Below are 25,052 nucleotides of genomic sequence, written 5' to 3'. Positions count from 1 at the left end.
CTTTACTACCGGTTCGCAATGGGAGCGCGCGCGCGCATGCACAGAACCTTCTGCGCATGCACAGATCATCCATTATGATGTCCAGATGGGTGGGCGGAGCCTCCTGCCGTTTTTACTACCGGTTCGCAAGAACTGGACAGAACTGGGAGCAACCCACCACTATTGTACTTGTGCTGCACCTCCCTGGCCACTTGCACATTCTCCCTGGTACTTATCCATCCTTGCCCACTCTCCCCCACCCAGTAGCAGCCACCCCAAGCCATACTTGCACCATGCCTCCTTGGCCACCCACACAACCCTTCATTCCCTCTCCCACACAGCAGCAGCCAGTTACCTGTTTGCAAACCGCCTGGGACATTCAACTTTCTGCCGGTTTCCCCACTATTTTAGTTGTTGGAAGTTGCAAGGAGATGCTCACTTAAAAGACCCAATCCTCACTTAACAATGATAATGGGGACTGCAGCAATTGCCATTGATAAATGATGTGGTCATGTGACACTGTGCTTTCTGACCGCATCTTTTAGCAATTGAAATTTGCTAAAAGAGAAATAGAAGAGCCTTGATAGTACAGTGGTTTAGTGCACCCTGTTATTAACACAGCTGCCTGCAATTTCTGCTGGTTCGAATCTCTCCAAGGCTCAAGGTTGACTCAGCCTTCCATCCTTTCTAAGGTAGGTGAAATGAGGACCCAGTTTGTGGGGGCAATAAGATGACTTTGTATAAATATACAAAAGTATGAAGGCTATTGCTTAACGCATTGTAAGCCGCCCTGAGTCTCCGGAGAAGGGCGGCATATAAATCAAATTTAAAAAAAAAAAAAAATTCTACTCCCAATTGCTATTGTAACCCAGGGAGTATCTGTATTCCAGTAACTCCAGTAAATGCATTATCAAGAATGGGTTGCATGGAATTAATCATAAACAGAAGCAGCACAGTAGGCTGCTTGAACTAATTCAGACTGTTCCTATGGTAGAGTTTGGAATTTCAATAGGGAGCATAATAGGTCAAACGTAAATGAAGATTTGGGATTATGAATGCAGTGGAATGTTGTATGGCAAGTTATTGTGCTAGAAGCATTAGTAGCTTTTGTGTGTAAGCAACAGCTCAAAGACATTCCAGTTGTACTGAGTTGAATGTATGAGAAGTGCCCCTGTATTTACAATATACAAATCTTTTATTATCTTCATGGTCAATTCTTCCCTCAGGAACATTCCTTTATTTAGTACTTACAAAAGTGGAAGATTCTAGTTAATGAAAACCAGTTCCTGTATAATCCATTTATTTATGCAGCGTAAAGATATTTCATGCTTCATTTATTTTCAGTACAAGCCACAATGACACTAGAATAATAGATCATTTTTCATCCTAGTATAGAGAGACAAAAGCCAGGGATGCAGTAATTGTTTAGTTCAGAGCAAACCCTGCATCCAACAGCATGATAACACAATCAGCTCATTGGCTTCACTGAAGACCCATTCATTTCTTGGGATGTCACCTTTGCATTGGAACAATTTTCCAGACTATAAACCATCTCTGAAAACTCGTTAACTTCCAATATGAAAATTATATTGGCTAGTTCACGCTCCCTTTTCCCTTTCCATCCAGGTCTGTTGGAGCTGCTTCAGGAGTATCAGCAGGAGAGAATCAAGCACAGCCAGGCCCTTCCAAGAACACCTAAGTCCCCTACAAAAAGAAATTATTGTCACTGAAGAAAGACGTTGTTAAAACCTCCTCCAGATATACCAGTATCCTCTTCCTAAGACACATGAATCTTCAGCCCCCTTACCTGTCGTCCAGAAAAAGCAATCCATGCTCTTCCAGCCCTTTAACTTCCTCTGCTTTACCAAACACATCCCACAGACTGAGACTGGGGGCAAACTGCAACCAGTGCTATAAAGAGAAAAAAACCTACCCTTAAAACTAGTTTTTTTTTACATTTTTTCAACTGAAGAACTAATTTGGGGGGCTAATCTAGGAAAACACAAATGACGCTAGGAGATGTTTCTTAAAATGTCACCCTGATGAATTTCTCAGAATCTTCACCTCTCTTGAAAATAAACATATAGAGCTCAAATTTAACTAGGGTCCATCACCACAATTTGGATTAAACCTTCCTTTTTTGCTATACATGTAGTCCTCGACTTAAGACCACAATTGAGCCCCAAATTTTGGTTGCTAAGCAAGACAGTTGTCCAGTTTTTCCCACAACCTTGCTTGCCACATTCCTTAATTACTGCAGTTGTTATGTGAATGTGGCTTCTCCACTGACTTTGCTTGTCAGAAGGTCACAAAAGCTGATCACATGACTCTGGGACACGGCAACCGTCATAAATATATGCCAGTTGCCAAGCATTCAGATTTTGATCACATGACCATGGGGATGCCGCAATGGTCCTGAAGTGTGAAAAAGAGTCATAAGTCACTTTTCAGTGCTGTTTTAACTTTGAACAGTCACTAAACAAATGGTTATAAGTTGAAGGCTTCCTGTAAATTTTGCAAGATAGGCTTAGCAGAACATCACTTGAAATACTGCAAATGCTTGAAATGATCTTTTTTTAGTGACAGCTTTAAGTTAATCATCACTTTTGGTCCCATCATTGATCAAAATTGATTACTGAACAATTCCTATTTTAAAAAAATAAACTAGCATCAAAAAAATTGAACAGAGATATGTAGATCTTAAAATCCAATCTCATGTTTACTGGAAAACTCAGGAGGATCTCTTCCAGTCTCTGTGCATTTAGTAATCACAGGTCATGTTTCTAAAACAAGGATTAAAAACTAGTTACGTGCTATTTATTCCTCTGCTATCTCTAGCACTAACTATAAGAAGTCCTTGAGTTATGACAGCAATTGGAACTGGAATTTCCATTGCTAAGCGATGCAGTCACAAAGCACAACATTAATTAACTGAAAAGGCATACAATACAGAGAAAGAATGATGAATGAACCATTTCTGCAAAATCATTCCATTCAAGCACTCTGGAATTATGGCAATAAATGTTTCAAACATTTCAAACATGAACAGCTATCACACAGAAATATGACAACTATACCTGGTGTGTGATTCCTATATCCATACGGAGTCCCAGTATCAAAACCTCCTCCAGTCTACAAAAGGGACAGATGGAAGATTCCAAACTTAGAAGCAACACAGCCATTAGAATTTTGATAAACAGATATTTGTGCCAACAACAGTGGGGAAAAGGGAACTAGGCAATGATTTTAACATATTAACAAGGGCAGCACCTGTACTCATACATCATCTACATCAAATTGTGTGTGTGTGTGCGTATGCTTTGAATAAGCTTTACGACAATTCTATAAGGACATTTTTATTATCTCTAAATTAAAGATTAAGAAGGTGTGGCATATCTAGTAGCAATCATATTTTTTATTAAACTTTTCAGGCAAGTGTTTCTTCTACAGCATCTCTTCAGTGTTTTAAAAGATTTCACTAACATAATCAGAGTTGTAAAGTAAAAAGGCCATGCAAAAAAGTAGATCAGAGAGAGATAAAATTTAAATAACTCCAAAAAGCAGGTACAGCCTAAGATTTATATATAATTTAGCATTTATGGAAACTGGAATTTAAAATATATAATAGGTTCCAGATTCAAAATAGCAGTAGCAAGCACTTAAGTTTATATAGCGCTCCATAGTACTTTACAGCACACTCTGAGTGGTTTACAATGTCATCACACTGCCCCCAATAATCTGGCTCCTCATTTTACCGACCTTGGAAGGATGGAAGGCTGAATCAACCTTGAGCCAAACAGGATCAAATTCCTGGCTGAGGGCAGAGTTAGCCTGCAATACTGCATTTTAACCACTGCACCAATATTATGGATGCAGTGTAGGATACAAAATGGTGGTTCATATGTTTATTAATAAGGCTGAGTTTTCAGGAATACCACATATGCTTAAAGAAAGGAAATGATCTGGAAGAGCCTCTCCGCATTTCTTCTTACATACATATCCAGTTCCCTGAGTGGAGTCTGTTTCCGAGTCCCATGCCCAAAGGCCAATACTTCTTTCATCCATATATCCGGTTCCAAAGTCTGTATTCTTGCCTCTCGATGGGTCTTACCATCTCCCCGTAGTACAAATCGCCCATGGGCTCCTGAGAAAGAAGGAGATTGTTCTGAACAACCTATGGTGCTATTTAGTGTTTATATGAGAAGGAATCATTAGGCAGCTACTTAGCAACACCATTTTTAGCTGAGGAGCGCTTACTTTCCAATCTCCCCTTATTTATTAAAAATAAAACAAGCCATAGTTGAAATGGTACTCCAGTACATTGTACTGGAACCAACTCAAGAAGCAGTTGCAACGTTTGGCCCATCATCTCCCCAAATAGGTTTACCTGGTCCAATGCCAATATATTGGCTCCCTTGCCAATAGGAGAGGTTGTGAGTACTAAATGCCCCCTGCGTAAACAAACAAACAAACAAAAAATGCTAAGGAACTGCAAGTCTGCACACAACAGTCACATTATATTAGAGAAACAACCTTTAAGGAGTGGCTTTTAAAAAAACCTATTGCACCTCATTGGGCTTAACAGTCATTTAGGAGACTTTCCTTGCTTGGGAGAAAAAGGGGGAAGGCCAGAGAGGAGGAAGGGAAGTCTTCTCAGAAGCCTCCACTGTAATTCAATGTGCAAAGCAGAATAGAATACAGAATTTTTATTTAAGCATGCTCTTTTTTTGTTTCTAGTAGCAGCTTTTTCACCATTCTCTCCTGAGATAAGCAAAGTAAGACTTGGATCTTACTCAGTTGGACAGGTAATACTAAATTCTTAAATCATATTCCTTTCAATTCAGCAGAAGGAACACATTTGTATTATCTTTCTAATACAGCGGGACAGTGGGGGGAAAAATCTTATTTCATTACCAGAACCTTCTGAATTTCTTCAGCCTACTTCCTTTTACTGAGTTGTATGGCACAAGGTTTAACTAAAGGAAAAGACTTACATTCTTTGAAAAATTGGAGACTTCATACTGGTGAAAACCTGAATTTTGTAGAACATGTCGTGCACACTCATACATCTCTGATACTATATCCACATTGGTTGTGGGCAGAAAGCCCTGATGGACCTGCTTGAAGAGAGATGTGCCTCTTTCCAGAGTCAACTGGTAAAGGGATATATGGTCATCACATACTGCAAGCGCTTTCTCCAAACTCTGGATCCAGGAAGCAACAGTCTGTCCTGGGAGACCAAATATTAAGTCAATAGATGTACGCCCTGGAAAGAGTTTCTTGGCTTCTTCTAAAGTTCTCAAAGCATCACAAGCTGTATGGGTCCTTCCAAGAAGCTTGAGTTCTGCATTGTCAAATGACTGCACAGAAGGAAATAAAAATAATGAATATGCTTGACTCTTTACAACTGAAGAAAAAGAAAACAAGTATGTTGTGGGAGAATTATGATTATGGTAAGTGAGAAAAAAAGAAATAAAATCTTGTAAAAAGAATACATACTTGCACTGCCACTATGTGGTTCCCTTTTGTTATTATGCAAAGCACAAAAGGGACTAGAAATAGGAAGCCAAAGAAATTGAAGGTATAAAAAAAGAAAAATAATCTCATTTACATCAGCCCCATGCATGTTCAAAAAGTAAAGCATCTGTTCTGAGGCTGTTGTGACTGTGAACAGAATGGTCATTAAACAACTGGTCGTAAATTGAGGACTGTCATCTAGAAATTACTTTGCAAGCTCAAAGACTACTGTCAATGTCCCACTACTAATTCAGTGGTACACACTGTACTGACACATGCTCAAAATGCAAATATCTGCATATAATGTACAGATATATGATACATATAATGTATAAATCTTTGCCTGTAAGTAGCAAAAAAAAGAGAGGGGGGGTTAAGGATTACACAGGATAAGTTAACCAAATTACCATATTTTCCGGCGTATAAAATGACTGGGCGTATAAGACGACCCCCGACTTTTCCTGTTAAAATATAGGGTTTGGGCTATACTCGCCGTATAAGACTACCCCTCTTCCAATGCACACTAAATAAAAATTAAAGACGACCCCCGACTTTTGAGAAGATTTTCATGTGTTAAAAAGTCGTCTTATACGCCGGAAAATACGGTACACTTTACATGGAAAAGAGAAACCCATTAATATGCTGACCAGAATAGCAATAGAAAAATATACCTAAATCTTTCTTCCATGCTGCTATTCCAGCAAAAACACTCAATCCAGCTGCTGTTTGTTATGCTCCATGTCAAATTTACAAAACATGTCTACCTACTTTAATTATAAAAACTCATTAAAACTAGGAAGCAATTTCCCATAAGTCAGGTTGGCCATGATCTTGGGTTTTTATTCCCCTACAGCATATGAATTGGCTTTTTGAGTTTATAACTCTGAACTAGTTGTCAGTTCTTACTTTCTGCTTATCACATTGTAGTCTAAAAACATATATGGGATGGGGAGAGGGAGGAAGGAAAGAAGAAATTGATCAATGGAACAGAAAAAACTGGTACTGTATATTTCAGTCCCTTTCTGCAAATTTGCTTAACAAATTTTAAGCAAATTTGATTATTTGCTTAAAATTTTACTTACTTATTTTAAGTAAGTTTTTAACTTTATTATTATTTATTATTCTAGTATTGTAAGTGGATGATACAGTCCTGAAAGCAATGCTCCTGACCTCTCACCTGAATACCAATGGAGAGGCGGTTCACACCAGCTTTCTGGAACTCAGAAAGGCGGAGGGCGTCTGCTGAAGCGGGGTTTGCTTCCAAAGTAACTTCAGCGCCTTCTGCTAAATGTGCGCAGTGGGAGACAGTGTCCAGGATAGCATTAATGGTGAGCGGGCTGGCTAAGCTTGGTGTTCCCCCACCAAAGTATACTGAAGTGATTCTAGAGCCAAAAAAGAAGAGAGGATTATTTGAACTGATGGTCCTCTCCCTATTTTCTCAGCTTCTCATGAGAGGAAGTGATAGAAATGAGAAGTCCCATTCTGTCCTCTAATATTTTTTGTATATTTTAGGTGTATACAAAAACACTGAACCATTTCAAAGGCAAATGCTCTGCAAGACACCAATCTTAATTTTAAAATGGGATGTTCTGATCATTTTGGAAGTGTTTGAAACTGAGCCACTGTTTTGAATGCGAATACTCTGTTTCAAGATCAGAAACACAGGGTTTCTTTGGATGCATCTCAATGTGAAACAAATCCAAATAAACACAGGTTAGTATTATTATTAAGGCTATGTCATCAGTTTGACAATAGCAAAGAAATAGTATACAAGGGTCAAATGAATCTCCTAAAGGCATCTGTTTAAAGATGTAAGAAGTCTATTATATCAAGGATCTAGTAAAGCTAAGAAAAATAACTTGGTTGCTACTGAAGACTGTTAAGACATTTTGTGAATAACATTCCTTGCATTTGTTGTGATTTGGATTCTTTGGTTATAGCATATCCTAATAATCTACATGTAATACCGGTATATGTGTGTCCTTGGCACAAATTTATCATAGTTCCAGCCTTTCCTTGAAGTCAGTTTCAGGAAGTGAAGATAGGAGAAATGTGTTCAGCCCAGGGAACACTGGGCTGCATGAATAAATATCACCCTCCATATTAAACATTTATGCAAAATAGTTGGGAGAGAATAAGGATATTTGGGCTTCACTGTCATCAGTAAGTAAATACGATTATTTCTCTTTTTCATCTATCTTTAGGAAACTTGTCAGTATCCTGAATAGGTGTCAGGTGACAATAATCATCTGGATGAAGACAAATAAATTGAAACTCAATCCAAACAAAACAGATGTGCTTCTGAACAGATGGATTTGGGAATAGAATTTCAATTGCCTTCAATGGGGAAGAACTCTCACTGAATATTCAGGATAAATCAATCTGGGCTATTCCTGGATTCAGCTTTGTATCTGGAAGATGACATGTGGTTTTAGATGTATTAACTCTATTTGAATTCCAGATAAGATCAAACATGGCTGACATATACTTTATTTAACATCTACACTGGATTATTGTAATACTCTCAAAACCTGGTTAGTGTAGATTTTAAAAATCATAATGTTAAGAATGGCATAATGAGAATGAGAAATAAATATAAGCACCAGGCTGTGCTAAAAGACACCTTTGTTATTTTCAGCACAGGAACTGTTTTATATTTTATTTATTTATTTATTAATTCAATCTGTATGTCGTCCCTCTCCGAAGACTCAGGGCGGCTCACAATGCATTTAAAATCATTATAAAAAACATTTTAAAATTAAAAACATTAAAAACATTAAAACTCATTCACACCATTCACGGCCGGATCTCGCCGGATCGCAAGAGCGAGATCAACGGCCCCAGGCCTACCGGAAAAGCCAGGTCTTCACCGCTTTTTGGAAGGCCAATAGGGTGGGGATGGTCCGGATCTCAGGAGGTAACTGGTTCCAGAGAGCTGGGGCAGCCACAGAGAAGGCCCTCCCCCGCGGGCCCGCCAGCCGGTATTGTTTAGCTGACGGGACCCGGAGGAGACCAACACTGTGGGATCTTATCGGTCGTTGGGAGTTATGCGGTAGAAGGCGGTCTCAAAGATACCCTGGTCCTGAGCCATGTAGGGCTTTAAAGGTAATAACCAACACCTTGAATTGTGACTGGAGACCAATAGGGAGCCAGTGCAGCTCGCGGAGAATTGGTGTAATGTGGGTGTACCTAGGTGCACCCATGACAGCTCGTGGGGCTGCATTCTGGACCAACTGTAGTCTCCGAACACCTTTCAAGGGTAGCCCATTATAGAACAGAAACAGCAAGTAAAGATAAATGGTTAACATATTGTTAATTCAAAATGTGGTGAACCCAACTACTTACAGTGGATTATTAAAATATTTAATAATCAATTGAAACCATATTTTTTGTTGAGTCTTATGGACAGTCAATTAGAAAAGGCTCATGGAAGATTTGTTTTCATATATATGGCAATTGCAGCAAAATTACTATTATTTGCACAAAGATGAAAACAATCGGAAATATCTACCCTGGAGGAATGATTGGCGAAGATAAAGAATTTGTAGAAATTTCAAAATTGAACTGTTTGTTTAGGGAAAAGACAACTACATTTATCAGTAACTGGAAACCCTTTATGTCTTCTTGTTGAAAATGGGAAAAAATGAACGATCTATAGATTTCATGATTAGAAAGCATAAAATAAAATAAAATAAAATAAAATAAAGCTCTCATGTAACCTCCCTCCTGCGCGAGCTGCACTGGCTCCCAGTGGTCTTCCGGGTGCGCTTCAAGGTTTTGGTTACTATCTTTAGAGCGCTCCATGGCTCAGGACGAGGGTACTTACGAGACCGCCTCCTGCCACCAATAGCCTCTCACCGACCAGTTCGCTCCTATAGAGAGGGACTCCTCAGGGTGCCGTCGGCCAAACAATGTCGACTGACGGCCCCCAGGGGGAGAGCCTTTTCTGTGGGGGCACCTACCATCTGGAACGGGCTTCCCCCGGAGTTACGAAACATCCAAGACTTACGCATATTCCGCCGTGCCCTGAAAACATTTTTATTCCAACAATTTGGTCTGGCCTAACTCTCCCTTTTTAATTGGCTTTTAAACTGGCTTTTAAATTGGGTTTTAAACCTCTTTAGATAAATTTGGATGTTTTTAATCTTTGAGCCTAAATTACTTAATCTGTTTCTTAATAGTTTTTAACTTCTATATGTATTTGTATTTATTATGGCTGTTCACCGCCCTGAGTCCTTCGGGAGTAGGGCGGTATACAAATATGAAAAATAAATAAATAAATAAATAAATAAATAAATAAATAAAAATATGTGAAGAAGGGAATTATGATATAACCTTAAAAAGAGAAGATAGAAGATAAATTTATTTGTAACTGCCATAAAGAAGACTGGAAACCACTTCCTTATACTTTTTAAAAAATCTATTCACCACTTAGCTTTACTCTTCTGTTTCTTGAATTTGTATAATTTTTACCACTGTATAAAATTATTCAATAAAAATTAATCTTAAAAATACCCAGTTAGCTGATGGAAATAGGGAGCCAACATGAGGTAGATGTATTATGTGTAGGATGTTGATCCATTTTTTGTGATCTTATGTTAAATTGTTTTTAGAGGTTATTTTTGAGTTGTTTTTAACTGTTGGTTTTATTGTCACATTTGTAAGATATGTGGTTATACAAATTTGATAAGTAAATAAGTAAGTCTCTTTGTTCCTAAGAATTTAAGAATTTTGGGGAATTGCAGTGTGTTTTGTACAGAAGATATTGACTTGTAAAACAGATGAATGATGTGGATTGGGGGGTGGGGGAATTGTCATTTAATTAAAAATTTAAAAGATAGATTTGGAGACTTCCAAATCCTTTTTACTCCATGTTGTATCATTTACCTCTGAACTTCGCTTAGCTGGATCAAAGTCTGGGCCTCTTGAATGAGACAGTTCTTCATTCTTAGCTCATCCAGATTTCGGGGAATATATTTGTTGAAGTTGCAATAACTGCAGCGTTTCTCACAGTAAGGCCACTAAGAAACCAAAATGACAAGCAGAATTTTATTCAAACATTTTTAGGGGAGCCTTCTTATATCCTTAGCCAACAGTATTAGGCTGTCATTAGTTATCGCTGTCATTAGATCCACACACAAAAGAAATTATTTAAAACTACCCTGATATGAGGATTTAAATAGCTTTATGCCACAAGACATCCTGATGCCAAGCAGTTTAAAACATTGTGATAACAATTCAAAATGCTAACTGTATTATATAAAACCTCAGCTTCACAATAGATTAGTTTCAGTTGATAAAATGCCAACCAAGCATAAAGATAGTCTGTCTTTAGCTAGGGACAATTTCCAGAGGCTTCCCATCCGAATAGTAATACTCAGTACCATGCTGCATCCTCATACCTACTGTTTCAATTTTTTTAATGTTTCACCCTTGTTTGTTAACATCTTCAAGTAGTATATACAGTAAATAAGGAGACTAAAACTATTAAAAACACAAAAAGTTACAATATACTTTAAAAGCTGATTTAAAATAGCCATGTGCAACATTTCAAAGTTGAAACTTAAATATTTTGCATACCCAATACACACAGAGAGAATATTAAAAATGTAGAGACAGTGGTTCTCAACCTGTGGTCTGCAGACCCCTGGGGGCTGTGATGTCATCACAGGGGGTTGCGAAGGCTTGAAGAAATGTTATGATTTAAATTTTGAGTTAAGTCTTAGTGGTCTGTGGCCAGGGTCCATGGCCACAAAGGGTTATTTAAAGGGGGTCTGTGGTGAAGAAAAGGTTGAGAACCACTGTAGAGAGAGAATTCGGTGGTAAAGATTTAATAAGCACCTGAAAAACATCAACAGCAGGCATTTCCCAAATACTGGGCAGATGGGTGACATAGTTAATGTGAGTGTGTCTCAGTCATGGAACATTCTTCATTTGTGCCACAAGCTCATAAGCATCAAGTAATGGCTTAATAATTAAATTATATAGAAGTCTTGAACACTAGCCAAGCTGTTTCCATCTGCAATATGCTCCTAGATGTTTGACTTAGAATGAAAGCAGTATGCAGTGTGAGGTGATCCTGAACAGATTTTAAAGGTGTCGTGGTATTTTATTGTCTTTTGAAACAGAGCCAGTTAATGTTCGACTGACTGTGCAGTAACTTATGACCTCAGTGCCTGCATGCTCTTTGCCTAAAAGACTATTAAACTGGCATCATTCCCTTTTGCTTTTCTTCACTACCACATAGATACACAGACGACATGTTCCTTTAACTCTCCTCACTCGGTTGAGTTAGCTAGGTGTGTTTCCTATCAGGTTTCCATCTCCTTTCTGTTATAGTTACAGCTTCGTTCATCATTGCTCAGGTCAGATTCCTGCTTTCAGGAACACTCACACAGAGAAAAAGATTGCCCCAACCTCCAACAATTATCAGAAAACCAATTCTACTTTTCCGTTCAACTATAGTATACACTACTGGAAAAACCTATCTAAAACCAAACATTGGGAACCGAGTCAAAATTGATCTTCCTAGTATATTATTTGCTTTAAAATGGAAAAAAAAATCATATAATTCAATCATAGAAAATACTGTACTGTATATCGTGCATATTGTAATTTGATGCTTAACAAAACAAAAACAAAAACCCAGAGGTATAATCTTGATAGTGAGAGAAAAGGAAAAGCTGACATTCAACCAACTGAAAGGCTTGTTCCTAACAGCTTGAAATAAAATGCTAGATTACAATGCCCTCTAGAGCTTACTACTGATTTTCTTTCCTCAACAAAAAACTTACAACTTGTTATTTGTGAGGAAAACAAAATCTAAGAGGAGTGGGACTATGTTAGCAAAATAGAAACATAGGGTTGTGCTAATATGTGCTAGTTCTGGCAACTTTGAAGTGCCTGGTTCTCAGCAAGCTTTATCAAAATTTCTATGGTAACATAACTGATATGTTTCTTTCTATTAAGAAAATAATTCTTTAGTTTTTGTGGAATCAAATGCAGGACCCAAAACCTAATAATCAAGGTTCACTGCAGTATTTATTTATTCAACAGTGCACACTGTTAAATAAATGGAGTAATTCCCTCAATAATGAGGGGGACTCCTACAGATAAAAGAATACACTCATATTTCAGGAAAGGAGAAAATGATACAGTCATACAAATGCATAATCAATGATGTATTCATAATTACCAAACCTAAAGTTACTTTCCTGCCCTTCTACTGTTACTGTCTTCAAGAAGAGTTGTCGAATAGGACAACTCTTATTGAAATATCTCTTGAGATATGTAAATCAGATAGGTTGCCAGTCATTTTCATAAAACTTACTGTCAACCTGACACTTCAGTTTCTATTTTGCTAACATGTTTCCATTCCTCTAAGAATTTGTTTTTGTCACATATATGTCTCCAGCTCTTCCCCTAAATTGTATTATGGAATGAAATAACTATTTTTTATTTTTTTTATGCCGCCATCTCACTGATATAGCAACTCTGGGCAGCTACATATTAGTTCTCATGGAGTTCAATCCATAACTAAATAAATGTGTAGTGCTGTAACTTACTTGATCTTTAAGAGATTTTATCATCATTATAATGACAGTATAACAAACACAACAGATGCAGCTATCTGGACAGCTGAAGAGGATTTTCCCATGGCTTTGGAAGAGAAGATGTGGTAATCTGTTGGGAAATTGTCTTACTTGGAACATAATTCCTTACTGGTTACTGTTAACAGAGATGACCTCACTGATCTTAACAGTTTCTTCATGGAAGCAGAATAACAGAGTAAGAGTTGGAAGTGACTTAGAGGTCTTCTAGTCCAATCCCCTGCTGAGGCAGGAAACCCTAATACCATTTCAGACAAATGATTGTCTGATCTCTTCTTGTTGGAGCACCCATAACTTCATCAAAAGCTCTTCACTGGAATCTGTAAGTGTCTCCATTAATCAAGAACTTTTCTGAAATCCAGGCCATTGGGATCTTGAATATGACTGACAAAAAAAATTGTTTGACTAACAAAAGCTTAAAATTCTAGGGAGCCATTACAGCTTTGAACATTTCTTTAAAAGTATTGCTCTTGCAGTCATTTTCACCCATACGTGATGCTGATGTAAACCAACTCCACTATTTTGCAGGATTTCTCAAATGTTAAGTCTGCCAAAACGGATGTTGGGTTCCCTTCTCTCATTGCCAGCATCCGGTTCTGTTTTGCAACTTCCTTATTATGTTTCCTCTTTCACAGTATTTCATCAATGAGGTTTTGAGTACTTTTTGTTAAAAATATAGCGGGTTCAGGATTAGTTCTACTTTTGATGTCAACTTTTGTTTGGGAAGTTGCAGCATTTCCTCTGTGGTTGATACTGATCTAGAAATTCCTGTGTGCTTGATACATATCTAGAAATTACCAAGCTCCCATTCATTTGTACACTACTAATTAGAGATTACAGGGCAGGTGTGCAGCGAGTTTCCACTGTGTTGTTGGCCCCATTTTTAACAATGGCAGTTTACCTGCACTAAGATGATTAAAGCTTTAACAGCCATCACGTCTATGGAGATTCTCAGTCATCCAGGTCATGGTTGTCCCAAAGGACCTATTTCTATTTCAAAAGGCAACCGGGCTTCGTTTTTCCTTGAAGATTTCTTTACTGAAGAACTGAAGAAACTTCTTGGATGAGAAGCAAAACGTCTTCAAGAAAAAAGGAAGTCCAGTTGCCTTTTGAAAAAAGCACCTTTGGAATTGACAGCCATCAGATTAAAACTCAATTTACAGCTTTAACCCCAGAATGCTTTTTACAATTATGGGGTGAGGGGGCGGGGAATTAAGATTTTAAGAATAAAATATTAAATTGTGTTAATTGGAAATTAAGATTTGTTAGCGATTTGTATTAATCTGTGACCGGATCAATGCTTCGTTTTGCAAAAGATATGTTTTATGTTTATGTTTTTTAAAAAAATAATAAAAAAAGTTAAAAAAAAAGATTTTAAGAATAATGCTTTTTTCAAAAGTGCCTTTTTCTGACACCCGTTCCTGTTTGACAGTTTAAGTGCTCCTCTCAAAACTGCTTCATGCAACTAAAACACCTGGCCTACAACACCAAGCAAAGCAAAACAGGACCGTCACCCCGCCAAAATTAGAGCAACTTTTCCACCCATCGCCAGCTAGCGGAACAAACAATTCGCGGTTTGCAGAAGCGCATGCGCAGAGCGCTCCCAAGCCTCCGCACAAGCGAGCATGAAAGCAGGAAGGCGGCGGCCACCGGAACCCCAGCGCACGAGCTCGGCTACAGAGGAGCAGGGTACGTGTACCGCCGCGCGTGTCCGCGGAAATGTCCACCGCCTACGTCCTCCAATTGGCGCATGCGCAATGGGTTTCGCTTATGTTCTCCCGGTCTCAAATCTAAACTCACGTGGACGTAGAGCGAGGCTTGCGCTTCCGGAGGGCGGTGCTGGGAATGGGTAGCTTTGGGCTTTCGCAGCGGCGCAATTTGACGAAACCTTGCGGGAAACCCTGCCCGCAGTTTCTCTAGCAGAGCCTCCATGATACTCTTGCCGCCTCCACCCCTGGCAGCTGCAGCTCTGGCATCGTCCGGGATGGGAGAGAAAATAAGACCCGCCTCTTCGGGGGAGAGGCTTCGGCTCCGTTGGGGTCCACGCGTGTTTCTTCTGAACAAGAGTTCTTCACCGCTTCTCTTCTAAAGCCCTAGCAGGATAGGTCGTCCTCGATTTACAACAGTTCGTTTGGTGACCGTTCAAAGTTACAGTGGCACTGAAAAAAATGTGATTTATGCCCGGTTTTCACCCTTAGGACCTTTGCAGAATTCCCCGTGATCAAAATCCAGCCGCTTGGCAACCTTGCTGTGTCCCAAGGTCATATGATCACTATTTGGCGACGAGCGAAGTCAATGGGGAAGCCAGATTCGCTTAACAACCAGGTTACTAACTTATCAATGCAGTGATTCACTTAACAATTGTGGCAAGAAAAGTTGTAAAATGGGGCAAAACTCACTTAACAAATTGCTCAGCAACATAAATTCTGGGCTCAGTTGTGATTGTAAGCTGTAGTACCACTTAACCAATAAAGCGCTGTGGTGCTTGTGTTGATCCCTTGGGGGGGGGGAAACCCCTCTAAATTCATAATCTAATTTCTTTATTGACATGAAAGTATTTTTCTTTTTAATGTTCAGAACTTAGGCACGATATTATAAAAAACGGGATTTGGAGGTGGGGGGGAAAGGGGATTAAATAACACCCCTGGCAAGATATTTGCAACCTGTGTGATTTGCAGACCAGTTTTCTTTGTTAGGTGGAGTTGAAACTCCTTGTGTCAGGAGGTGTCTGTCACTGGTGCCCATTTGCGTTTCAGATTAGAGGGAACAATCATTTGTTGCTCTTTGAAGGCAAGAGTAAACTGAGCTCAGAGACTTCACGTTTCTCACTCACAGGAAACTCAGTAAGTTGGCCATGGAACAGAAGATAGAAAACAGTGGTAGTATAAAATAGAAGTTTGAAAAATTGCATCCATGATTTTTAATTCATGCATATGTCAAAGTGGGTGAATATAAGATGTTTGCCTTATTTATTTATTAAATTTGCGGCTGCCCATCTCACCACAAGGTCACTTTTACAGTAATGCAGGAATATGAAACTTGCGGCCCGCAGGCCGGCTGTGTTATGCCACACCAACACCCAGTTCAGCGAAGGGGGAAAAAGTCACGATAGGTCATGTGATGATACCGTGATGACACAGGTTTGACACCCCTGCAGTAATGCATTGAATTGGATTAAGTTTTCTTGGTATTAAGAGTGTCTTGTTATTCTCTGGTGGCAAAAAAAAATCAGGTCTGGTAGCACTTTTTTCCATTAACATTTTATTAAAAGGCATCTGTGCATCTGATGAAGTAAGCTATAACTGGTGAAAACTTGCACCTTTTCATAAAATATACAAGTAAGAAACTGTGATACCAGACTTGGATGTTTTGGTACAAAGACGTGAGCTCTTGAATCAAATTTACAGTTACACCACCCAGACACTAGATGTCGACTGATAACCCGATACCATCTGAAGGAAGTATATTACTTCTGGTTGATAGATCTGTCACCAAATTAGAATATTTACTCTTAAGAGCTTTTGTCAACCATAAGGTAAAAGGGAAAAAAAACCCAGGTGGAGAGCAAAAATCAGCAGGGTATGCTGTTACATGTTTCAAATGTGTGGCTGCTACGGTAGTTTAATATGCTTCATTGTGTTATAGAATGAAAGACTGAAAAACATTCCTGGGTCAGCCAGATGCAGATTTATTGCGCAAGGTTCAGAGGCAGTTTGGTTCTTGCAAGTCTGAACAAAAAAAGAGCTCTGATCTAACTGTTTTTATACATATCCAAGACAAAGGATTCGGTGAGCTCATGCATTGGTGAGCTCATGCATTTTCCATATATGGTTAACATACATTTGATAATTTGTACTTCCTAATTACTAAACCATTACTTTCTAGTTTATAAGATTATTTTAGCTACACAACTTTTCCTTAAATGCTATAGTTGCTAATGAGAGATTTATTGCTGTCCTTGGGTAATAAGAGGTAGAGTAACTCTTTGTTTCCTATGCATGTCTTTGTGTCTTGGACAGTAAGGCCCCTCAGAGGTTTTCCATATGGCTGTCCTTCTGCGACAGCTAGGCCTCATCAGAAGATATATTACCAATAATGGGACTTAGTTGATTTTTTAATATAATCTCCAAGCACTTTTCTCCCTTATAATAATGTGAATAGAGAGTGTCTTTTAACTGACCCTTTCTCCCTTATAATAAAGTGAATAAAGAGTGTCCTTTAGGGTTCATGTAACTGACTCTGTATGATTCCTACTTTATTCACTTTATTCCCATTCACCTTATTCACCTTATTATTTTATTCACTTTAATTGTAAACCAGACACAGAATTGCAATTTACTTTCCACATTATGATCTCCAACTTAATGTATATTGCTCATTTTTCCAAGCACATTACAACTTTCTTAGCTGCTATGGGGTGTCCCTTTCACATTCATTACACATAATTTTAGGATCCCTGTCCTGGCTTGAATATGTTCTATTTTTACTTATTGCAGGCTAAATTAAGGTAAGGAGGATTATCTTGGTTTCACCTCTGGCAGGAAAGCAATCAACAATCACTCTTCTTAAAATAAGCTAGGACAAGTTTAAATGATGCTTAGAGGCAGGCCCAGGGTCCGCGGCTGATGTCATGTAATGCCAGGTCGGTGGTTAATAAGGCCCCCCTCATCTGTGATCTTATTTTGGAGGGGGGTGCAGACCTGGCAGGTATTACGGAGACCTGGTTGGGCCAAGAGGGGGGGGTCCCCCTCGTAGAGATGTGCCCGCCAGGTTTCCGTGCATTTCATCAGCCAAGGGCCCAGGGGAGGGGTGGGGGAGTGGCGGTGATCATTAGGGAGAGTCTTTGTCCGAGGGAGACCACTGTTCCTCAGATAGCCGGATGTGAGTCCCTTTGTGTGAAGTGGGGCCGTGCGGTGCAGACCCTGCCCGAGCTACTCGACGTCATTGCCGGGGGTGGCGGTCGATACCCCCAGACTTATTGTCATGGGGGATTTCAACCTCCCATCCGCAGGTGAGGCGTCAGAGGTGGCTCGGGAGTTCATGGCTTCCATGACGGCCTTGGACCTGACCCAGTTAGTTCAAGGCCCCACTCACATAGGGGGACACACTCTGGACCTGATTTTTATCTCTGGTCAGTGGTTGAATGATCTTGGTAGAGGGGAACTAGATATTAAACCCTTGTCATGGACAGATCATTCACTCCTTCAACTAGACTTTCCTACCGCCTGCCCCCACCGCAGGGAGACGGAACCGACCAGATGGTTCCGTCCCAGGCGCCTGATGGATCCCGAAAGGTTCCTGACGGAGCTTGGGCCGTTTCCTGAGACTCTAACACATGACTCGACTGAAGAGCTGGTGGCCGCCTGGGAAAGGGCGGCCGCTGGAGCTTTGGACCGCGTCGTGCCTTTCCGGCCTCTGACCCGATGCCGATCTCAATTAGCTCCTTGGTTCTCTGAGGAGCTGAGAGAGATGAAGCGTCGGAAAAGACGCCTAGAGAGCATTTGGAGGACTAGTCAATCCGATTCCGACCGGACACAGGTGAGGTCTTATATCAAGACCTACCTAGTGGCGATAAAAGCGGCAAAATCTAACCATTTTTCCGCTCTTATCGCATCTGCAGAGAACCGCCCAGCCGCCCTGTTTAGGGTGACCCACTCCCTTCTTCGGGGGGGAGTGCGGGAAGATCCCTTGCAGGGTCGTGCTGAGGATTTTGTGCAATTCCTGCATGATAAAGTCGCTCGGATTCGGGATGGCTTGGACTCCGATTGGATGAGTCCATGGGAGGAGACCGGGGCAGGTCTTGAGAATGTTATCTGGGAGGAGTTTGATCCTGTGACTCCCGAGGATGTGGACAGGGTTCTGGGTAAGATTAGTGCCGCCACGTGTTTATTGGACCCGTGTCCCTCCTGGTTGGTACTGGCCTCCCAGGAGGTTACACGAGGCTGGCTCCAGGGGATTATAGGTGCTTCTCTGGGTGAGGGTGCCTTTCCTGCTGCCTTGAAAGAGGCGGTAGTGAGGCCCCTCCTCAAGAAGCCTTCCCTGGACCCGGCTGAATTAGCCAACTATCGTCCAGTCTCCAACCTTCGTTTTGTGGCGAAGGTTGTTGAGAGCATGGTGGCACGACAACTTCCCCGGCACCTGGATGAAGCTATCTATCTAGACCCGTACCAGTCGGGCTTCAGGCAGGGGTACAGCACAGAAACGGCATTGGTCACATTGGTGGATGATCTCTGGAGGGCTCGGGACAGGGGTTGTTCCTCTGTCCTAGTCCTATTAGATCTCTCAGCGGCTTTTGATACCATCGACCATGGTATGCTGCAGCGGTTGGGGTTAGGAATAGGGGGCACCGTTTTGCGGTGGTTCTCCTCCTTCCTCTCCGACCGCTCGCAGTTCGTGTTGGCAGGGGGGCAGAGGTCGACCTCGAGGTGTCTCGCATGGGGAGTGCCGCAAGGGTCGGTCCTCTCGCCCCTCCTGTTCAACATTTATGTGAAGCCGCTGGGTGAGATCATCCGTGGTTTTGGGGTGAAGTGCCATCTGTACGCTGATGATACTCAGCTGTACATCTCCACCCCAGACCACCCCAACGATGCCCTTGATGTGATGTCCCGCTGCCTGGAGGCCGTGCAGGTCTGGATGGGGAGGAACAGGCTCAGACTCAACCCCTCCAAGACCGAGTGGCTGTGGCTTCCGGCGCCCCGATATAGTCAGCAGGTGCCATCGCTGACTATTGGGGGTGAATCTTTGCCCCCCACGGAGAGGGCTCGCAATCTGGGTGTCCTCCTGGACGCGCGGCTGTCTTTAGAAGAGCATATGACGGCCGTGGCCAGGGGGGCCTTTTATCAGGTTCGCCTGATTCGCCAGTTGCAGCCCTTTCTGGATCGGGACGCCCTGCGCACGGTCACTCATGCCCTTGTTACTTCCCGGTTGGACTATTGTAATGCTCTCTACATGGGGCTCCCCTTGAAGAGCACTCGGAGGCTCCAGCTGGTCCAGAATGCGGCCGCGCGGGTGGTTATGGGCGCAACCCGTTATGCCCATGTGACACCCCTCCTGCGCGAGCTGCACTGGCTCCCGGTGGTCTTCCGGGTGCGATTCAAGGTGTTGGTTACCACCTTTAAAGCGCTCCATGGCATAGGACCCGGGTACCTCCGAGACCGTCTTCTGCCACCAATAGCCTCCCACCGACCAGTTCGTTCCCACAGAGAGGGTCTCCTCAGGGTGCCATCTGCCAAGCTATGTCGGCTGGCGACGCCCAGGGGGAGGGCCTTCTCTGTGGGAGCCCCAGCCCTGTGGAACGAACTGCCCCCGGAAATTCGTAAGATCTCCGACCTCCGGGTGTTTCGCTGCGCATTGAAGACCCTGTTGTTCCGCCAGGCCGGACTATCAACACAATAGTTTTAAATTGGGGTATTTAAATTTATTGGGGTTTTAAATTTGAGCCACTTATTTAATTATTTTAAATTTTATATCATTGTTTTGTCTGTGTTTTTAAATAGGCTGTACACCGCCCTGAGTCCTTCGGGAGAAGGGCGGTATAGAAATAAAATTATTATTATTATTATTAGAGGTGTCTGTCTCACCATCACTGAAGTTGGTGGATTAAGAACAGGAGTTGAGGAATTTAGTGAAGTCTCTGAGATGCCTCTCCTTGCAACAACCTTTCTGTCTCTTACCTGCTGGGCTATTTCTGAACCAGGGATGTAGCGTTCTTTAGAAAGTGTGCTAAAGATAAGAGGCTTATTTCTAGTTGTTCATAAATTATTTAATAGTTTAACAGACTGAAGCTTTAAAGGAAACTAATATGTTGATTTTAAAGTTTGGTCCCTGAACTTAAAAGGGCAAGTATGAATATATAAACAAATCTACTCCTTCAGTGGGTCCAAGGTTTGCCTACAGATGCTTGAAACTGCTTGTCTGATTTCCCCATCTCTACATAAAGGGGCCATTGCTACTGGGATAAGAGGAAACACTATTTCAGAAGTGAAACAGCTAAGCACAATTTTAAGCAGCCTCAGAAACTGGCTGGGAATGGCCCAAAGGGAATGTAAACCTGGTAGAAAAGAGAGATATATCTGACATGTTTATGTCACAGGTACAGGAAGTACTGTAAGGAAGAACCACATATCCATGTAATGTTCTAATTGCTGTCTTGATATAAACATAAAAATGTTTAGGTAAGTCTGCAGAAGAGGTTAACAAAAGTCAAGATGACGATTGCTGCCAGGAGATGGAAACCTCATCTGTTTTTTTAGATACAGGCTTTGATTGCAAGGTCATGACCATCTTGATATTTTTCACACCCTCGTTCCCAGGCCCCTGCAAAGGGCCCTAGCTCTAATGTTCTCTGTAATAGGGCTGTGCAGAGCTTTGAATTCTATTCCAATTCTGCAGCTTTTTAAAGCAGCTCTGTCTCTTCCTAGGATTCCATAGCTGTTCCCAAGAAAGGATGAGGCTGCTTTAAAGCAAGGCAGATAGGTCTTATGTTAATGTTCCAGAGCACCTTTTATGAAGTACATCTGAAGCACCGCCATAAGTGCTGAGATGCCAATAACCTTTTACAGTATTGTAGAACTGAATCTACAGCTCAAAGCTAGAGGGAACTTTTGATGAATTAGCATTCCATTGTTCTCAGTACTCATGAAAGGCCCACAATATTCTCATTCTCAAGGGTGCCTTCTGCATAAAACTAAAATGAGGAAAAAATATGGCTTGCATGTAAATCACATCCTGCCCAATGGCTTCCATAACCACATTGAGAGCAGATGTCATTCCGTTAGAATAGGAAGTGTATATGACCTTTGAGAAAAATCTTGGGGGTTTTTTAGGATGTAAACTTGTCATATATTTGAAAATAAGGGAGTTTCTGCAAGATGACATCTGATTTGACACATAGGAGTGATTAATTGCTGACACATTGAAATCGTGCAAATGTAGGGATGCCTGGAGATTACTTCTCTTTTTTCTGGACCAGGGTTATAAAAGAGGATGCTGCAACCACAGGAGCAGCGAGTCAGACTATTCTTACACCGTACGTAGCGCATACAGAGGATTTCCATCCTGTTTCTTCAGGTAAGTTTCAAAATCAGTATCAATTTGTAAGAGAAGGTAACTGGTGAAGGCTACAGTGATGTACAAGTGGACCTGTGTGATGAATGGGAGCAGCACCAGATGTTTTTCTTGGATTGGAGGAGGGAGTTTAATTTTAGGGGAAGGTTGGATTTAATTTAATATTAAGCCTGCTGTAGTGTAGTGTGACCGAGGTAACTTTAGTTCAGCCATGTCTCATCCCAACCTACCTTATAAAATTGTAGAAATCCAAAGAGAGGCATGCTACTTGACTTCCCATATGAAACGTGGCATACTCTGTAAAATTGTCAGCATCCTATTTTTTGTTTGCCTACCTTAGACTGCAGCTTGTGATCTGTGTTGAACCGCCAGCTACTTAAGAGAATAGGATCACAAATTATAAAAATCAGATCAGGCCTGCACAGGAAATGTGAACACCATTTATACTCACTTCGGGCTTAGCTCCTCAGGTTGCTGTGCAAACCCATGCTAACTACTGCAGTTTGAGAAACTCTGGCCTAAACACATTTAAAGTGTAGTGATTAAAAATAAGTGATATTTTAGATTTATTTCCCACCAGGCTGCAACCCTTATAAAAACAGTTTTATTCGTGGGAGAATTTATTTTATAATGTTAGGTGGTCACAATCCTGCAATGTTTGAGAAACCTTCACTTACGTATGTATCCATATGGTGGGAAACTGACACAATTGCTAACATTGGAAATTATTAAAACGTTATTGTGGCCTAGTGTATTGTAAGAGCCAACTTCTTTTGATTAAGTTATGGAGAAACGGGCAACGGAGCATCTGGCGCAAGGGAAGGAGGGGGCCGCTTTCCGTCTCTTCTCCCTGCTCCTCCTCCTCCCCTCGTGCCAGCCACTCCATTTCTCCATTGCAGTGCAGCGCCCAGGATCTACTTTTGACAGCGGGATGAGGTGGAGTGATAATTTGCCTGGCCAAACTAACTCCACAGTCGCCCCTACATTGGGCTCAGCTTCGATTGTGCTGTCAACTTAATTTTTCGCCCCTCTCACTTTTGCCCACAGACTTTTGCCCGCACAAGCTTCCAAGAGCATCAACTCCTTGTCTCTTTGATAATCCCACCTCCTCGTTCCTTGGAAACCTCATCTCTTAAAGAAGCCAGGTCTAGAAGGCTGAAACAGCCGCGAGACCAACGTGCAGATAAGCACCTTCCGAAACACCCTTTTGGCAAAGAGTGGAAATTTAACAACCTATCCGCCCAGGGTCAGTTCCATGTCAAGGAATTTTTTATTACTGCAGAATGTAGTAGAAAAGCATCCTCTCTGGTAAGTAAATATTAAATAGTTCCAGAAATGTTATATGTTTAATGAGTACTATATTAATTTTCAAAAAATGCACTGGTTAAGATATTAAAAAGTGATTTGATGTGCTTTCTTCATATACTGTCTATTTTCTATTTCAGATGCAAAGCTGTTTTTCTGGATCTCGCTAGTAAACATTCTGCTCCCATGGGTAGAGGCCACGCCCAGCTGAACAACCAAAGTGTAGATATTATAATATCACAGGCATACATGCTCTGGTTCCCTTCATTTTGCTGGTCTTCTCCAATTGTTCATTGTACAACTGAATACCTTCTGCCTGATGGTTCTCCCAAGAACAATTCAGCAAGAAGGAATGCAAAGCCACCTTAATTTTGAAATCAACATTTTCCTCTGATAAGGAGCCATCCATCATACATTTCTTCTCTGAAGACTTAAGAATGGAATCAGGTCTGTCCAAGAAATTTCATTCTATTAAACAGAGCAACATTTGTGCAAGGAAGAGAAAGCCCAATACATAAATATTGGACCTTAGTTCCGTTAAGAACTTTCACATGTCTGGAATTCAGTTCTATTTCAACATAAATAAAGCAGATACATACGTACATACATACATACATACATGGAATACATTTATATATACATATCTATATCTTATAAATATGTAGATATAAGCAGATTTTTTAATATAAAAGATGTTTATATTAAAGATTAAAGATTTTTAATACAAAGCATATGTATAGTATGCTGTGGTATAAAGGTAATCTACAAGTATACGAGGTAGCTTGGAAATTCAAATTAAAGATTTATTTCATTTTTGGAGTATTCTGCTGAGTAATAGAAGAAAAAAGTTCATTTGGAGTAAGACAAAGAAGGAAGTCCATAGCAATGTTATAAACAAAGATATTAATAATTCAGCTGATGTGGAGCACTGTAGCTGAAGAAAATGAAAATGTTCTTCTCAATCTGCAGTTCAGTGTGTCATGGTTGAGAGATGCTCAATCCTCTTGTAAAAAAAAAGAACCCTTACCAATTCAGGTGCACTTTTATTTCTGATATGATTGAAAAGTTTGACATTTCTGTAATATCTGTTTTTAGTTGAGAAATAAACAATTGAGAAATCTAGTCTTTCTTTGAAAAAAATTTGCTTTGCATTTTGCTGTAACATGAACTGGGAACAGAAATCACTTCCTCTAATTAGTAGCAGTAAAGGGATGAAACAGTTTGATTTCTGCCTCCTGAGCCTGGCATTTTGTCATAGGAAAGACTCTTGGCTGCATCTATAGTTGGGAAGATCTATAGTTTAAATTTCATTTGTACAAGTTGTTAGGAACGGATTTGTAAATATATAATTCATTCATTATGCTTTCATTTTAGCTCTTGCCCATTTTATTACATAACTCAGAGGTGAAATTTTGCAGGTTCTGACAGGTTCTGGAGAGCCGGTAGCGGAAATTTTGAGTAGTTTGGAGAACTGGCAAATACCACCACTGGCTGGCCCAGAATGGGGTGGGAATGGGAATTTTGCAGTATCCTTCCCCTGGAGTGGGGTAGAAATGGAGATTTTGCCATACCCAC

The 25,052-nt window shown here is 40.7% G+C and overlaps 1 protein-coding gene and 1 long non-coding RNA gene across 4 annotated transcripts; one reads left to right on the top strand and one right to left on the bottom strand.

The window, feature by feature from the left end:
- Window positions 1-1,281: 1,281 nt before the first annotated feature.
- RSAD1 (radical S-adenosyl methionine domain containing 1) lies at window positions 1,282-15,061 on the bottom strand. 2 transcript variants are annotated; one of them, XM_070937590.1, is made up of 9 exons: window positions 14,907-15,061; window positions 10,384-10,517; window positions 6,674-6,878; window positions 4,974-5,339; window positions 4,367-4,430; window positions 3,976-4,123; window positions 3,057-3,111; window positions 1,787-1,890; window positions 1,282-1,683 (listed from the first exon to the last, which is right to left on the bottom strand). In XM_070937590.1, exons 1-9 carry the CDS (start codon window positions 15,036-15,038, stop codon window positions 1,578-1,580), a joined length of 1,314 nt encoding a protein of 437 aa, XP_070793691.1. In that variant the 5' UTR covers window positions 15,039-15,061; the 3' UTR covers window positions 1,282-1,577. The 2 variants fall into 2 exon arrangements, 1 of the variants encoding a protein (XP_070793691.1); XR_011600019.1 differs by having other exon boundaries at window positions 1,594-1,683; window positions 3,972-4,123.
- Window positions 14,711-24,125, top strand: LOC139312646 (uncharacterized). Of its 2 annotated transcripts, none has more exons than XR_011600021.1 (4): window positions 14,711-14,795; window positions 22,078-22,175; window positions 23,220-23,480; window positions 23,618-24,125. It is a non-coding gene; the product is annotated as an uncharacterized lncRNA (long non-coding RNA). The 2 variants fall into 2 exon arrangements; XR_011600020.1 differs by lacking the exon at window positions 14,711-14,795 and adding an exon at window positions 15,037-15,431.
- The last annotated feature ends 927 nt before the right edge of the window (window positions 24,126-25,052 follow it).

The sequence above is a fragment of the Pituophis catenifer genome, unplaced genomic scaffold (genome assembly GCF_029215685.1).
Source record: "Pituophis catenifer annectens isolate HBS135680 unplaced genomic scaffold, rPitCat1.0.hap2 SCAF_2, whole genome shotgun sequence".
NCBI lineage: Eukaryota > Metazoa > Chordata > Lepidosauria > Squamata > Colubridae > Pituophis > Pituophis catenifer.
Note: the sequence above shows the minus strand (reverse complement) of the source record. Positions and strands in the feature narration are given on the sequence as shown.

What these genes read in the sequence shown, in the direction of transcription:
- RSAD1 (XM_070937590.1), bottom strand. Translation starts at nt 15,038, where the DNA reads ATGGAGGCTCTGCTAGAGAAACTGCGGGCAGGGTTTCCCGCAAGGTTT. An exon ending in GCCTCTCCATTGGTATTCAG is followed by an intron (nt 5,340 to 6,673) that starts GTGAGAGGTCAG and finishes CCTTCTGTGCAG; the next exon opens with TCATTTGACAATGCAGAACT. An exon ending in CCACTCAGGGAACTGGATAT is followed by an intron (nt 3,112 to 3,975) that starts GTATGTAAGAAG and finishes TCCCTTTTGTAG; the next exon opens with ACTGGAGGAGGTTTTGATAC.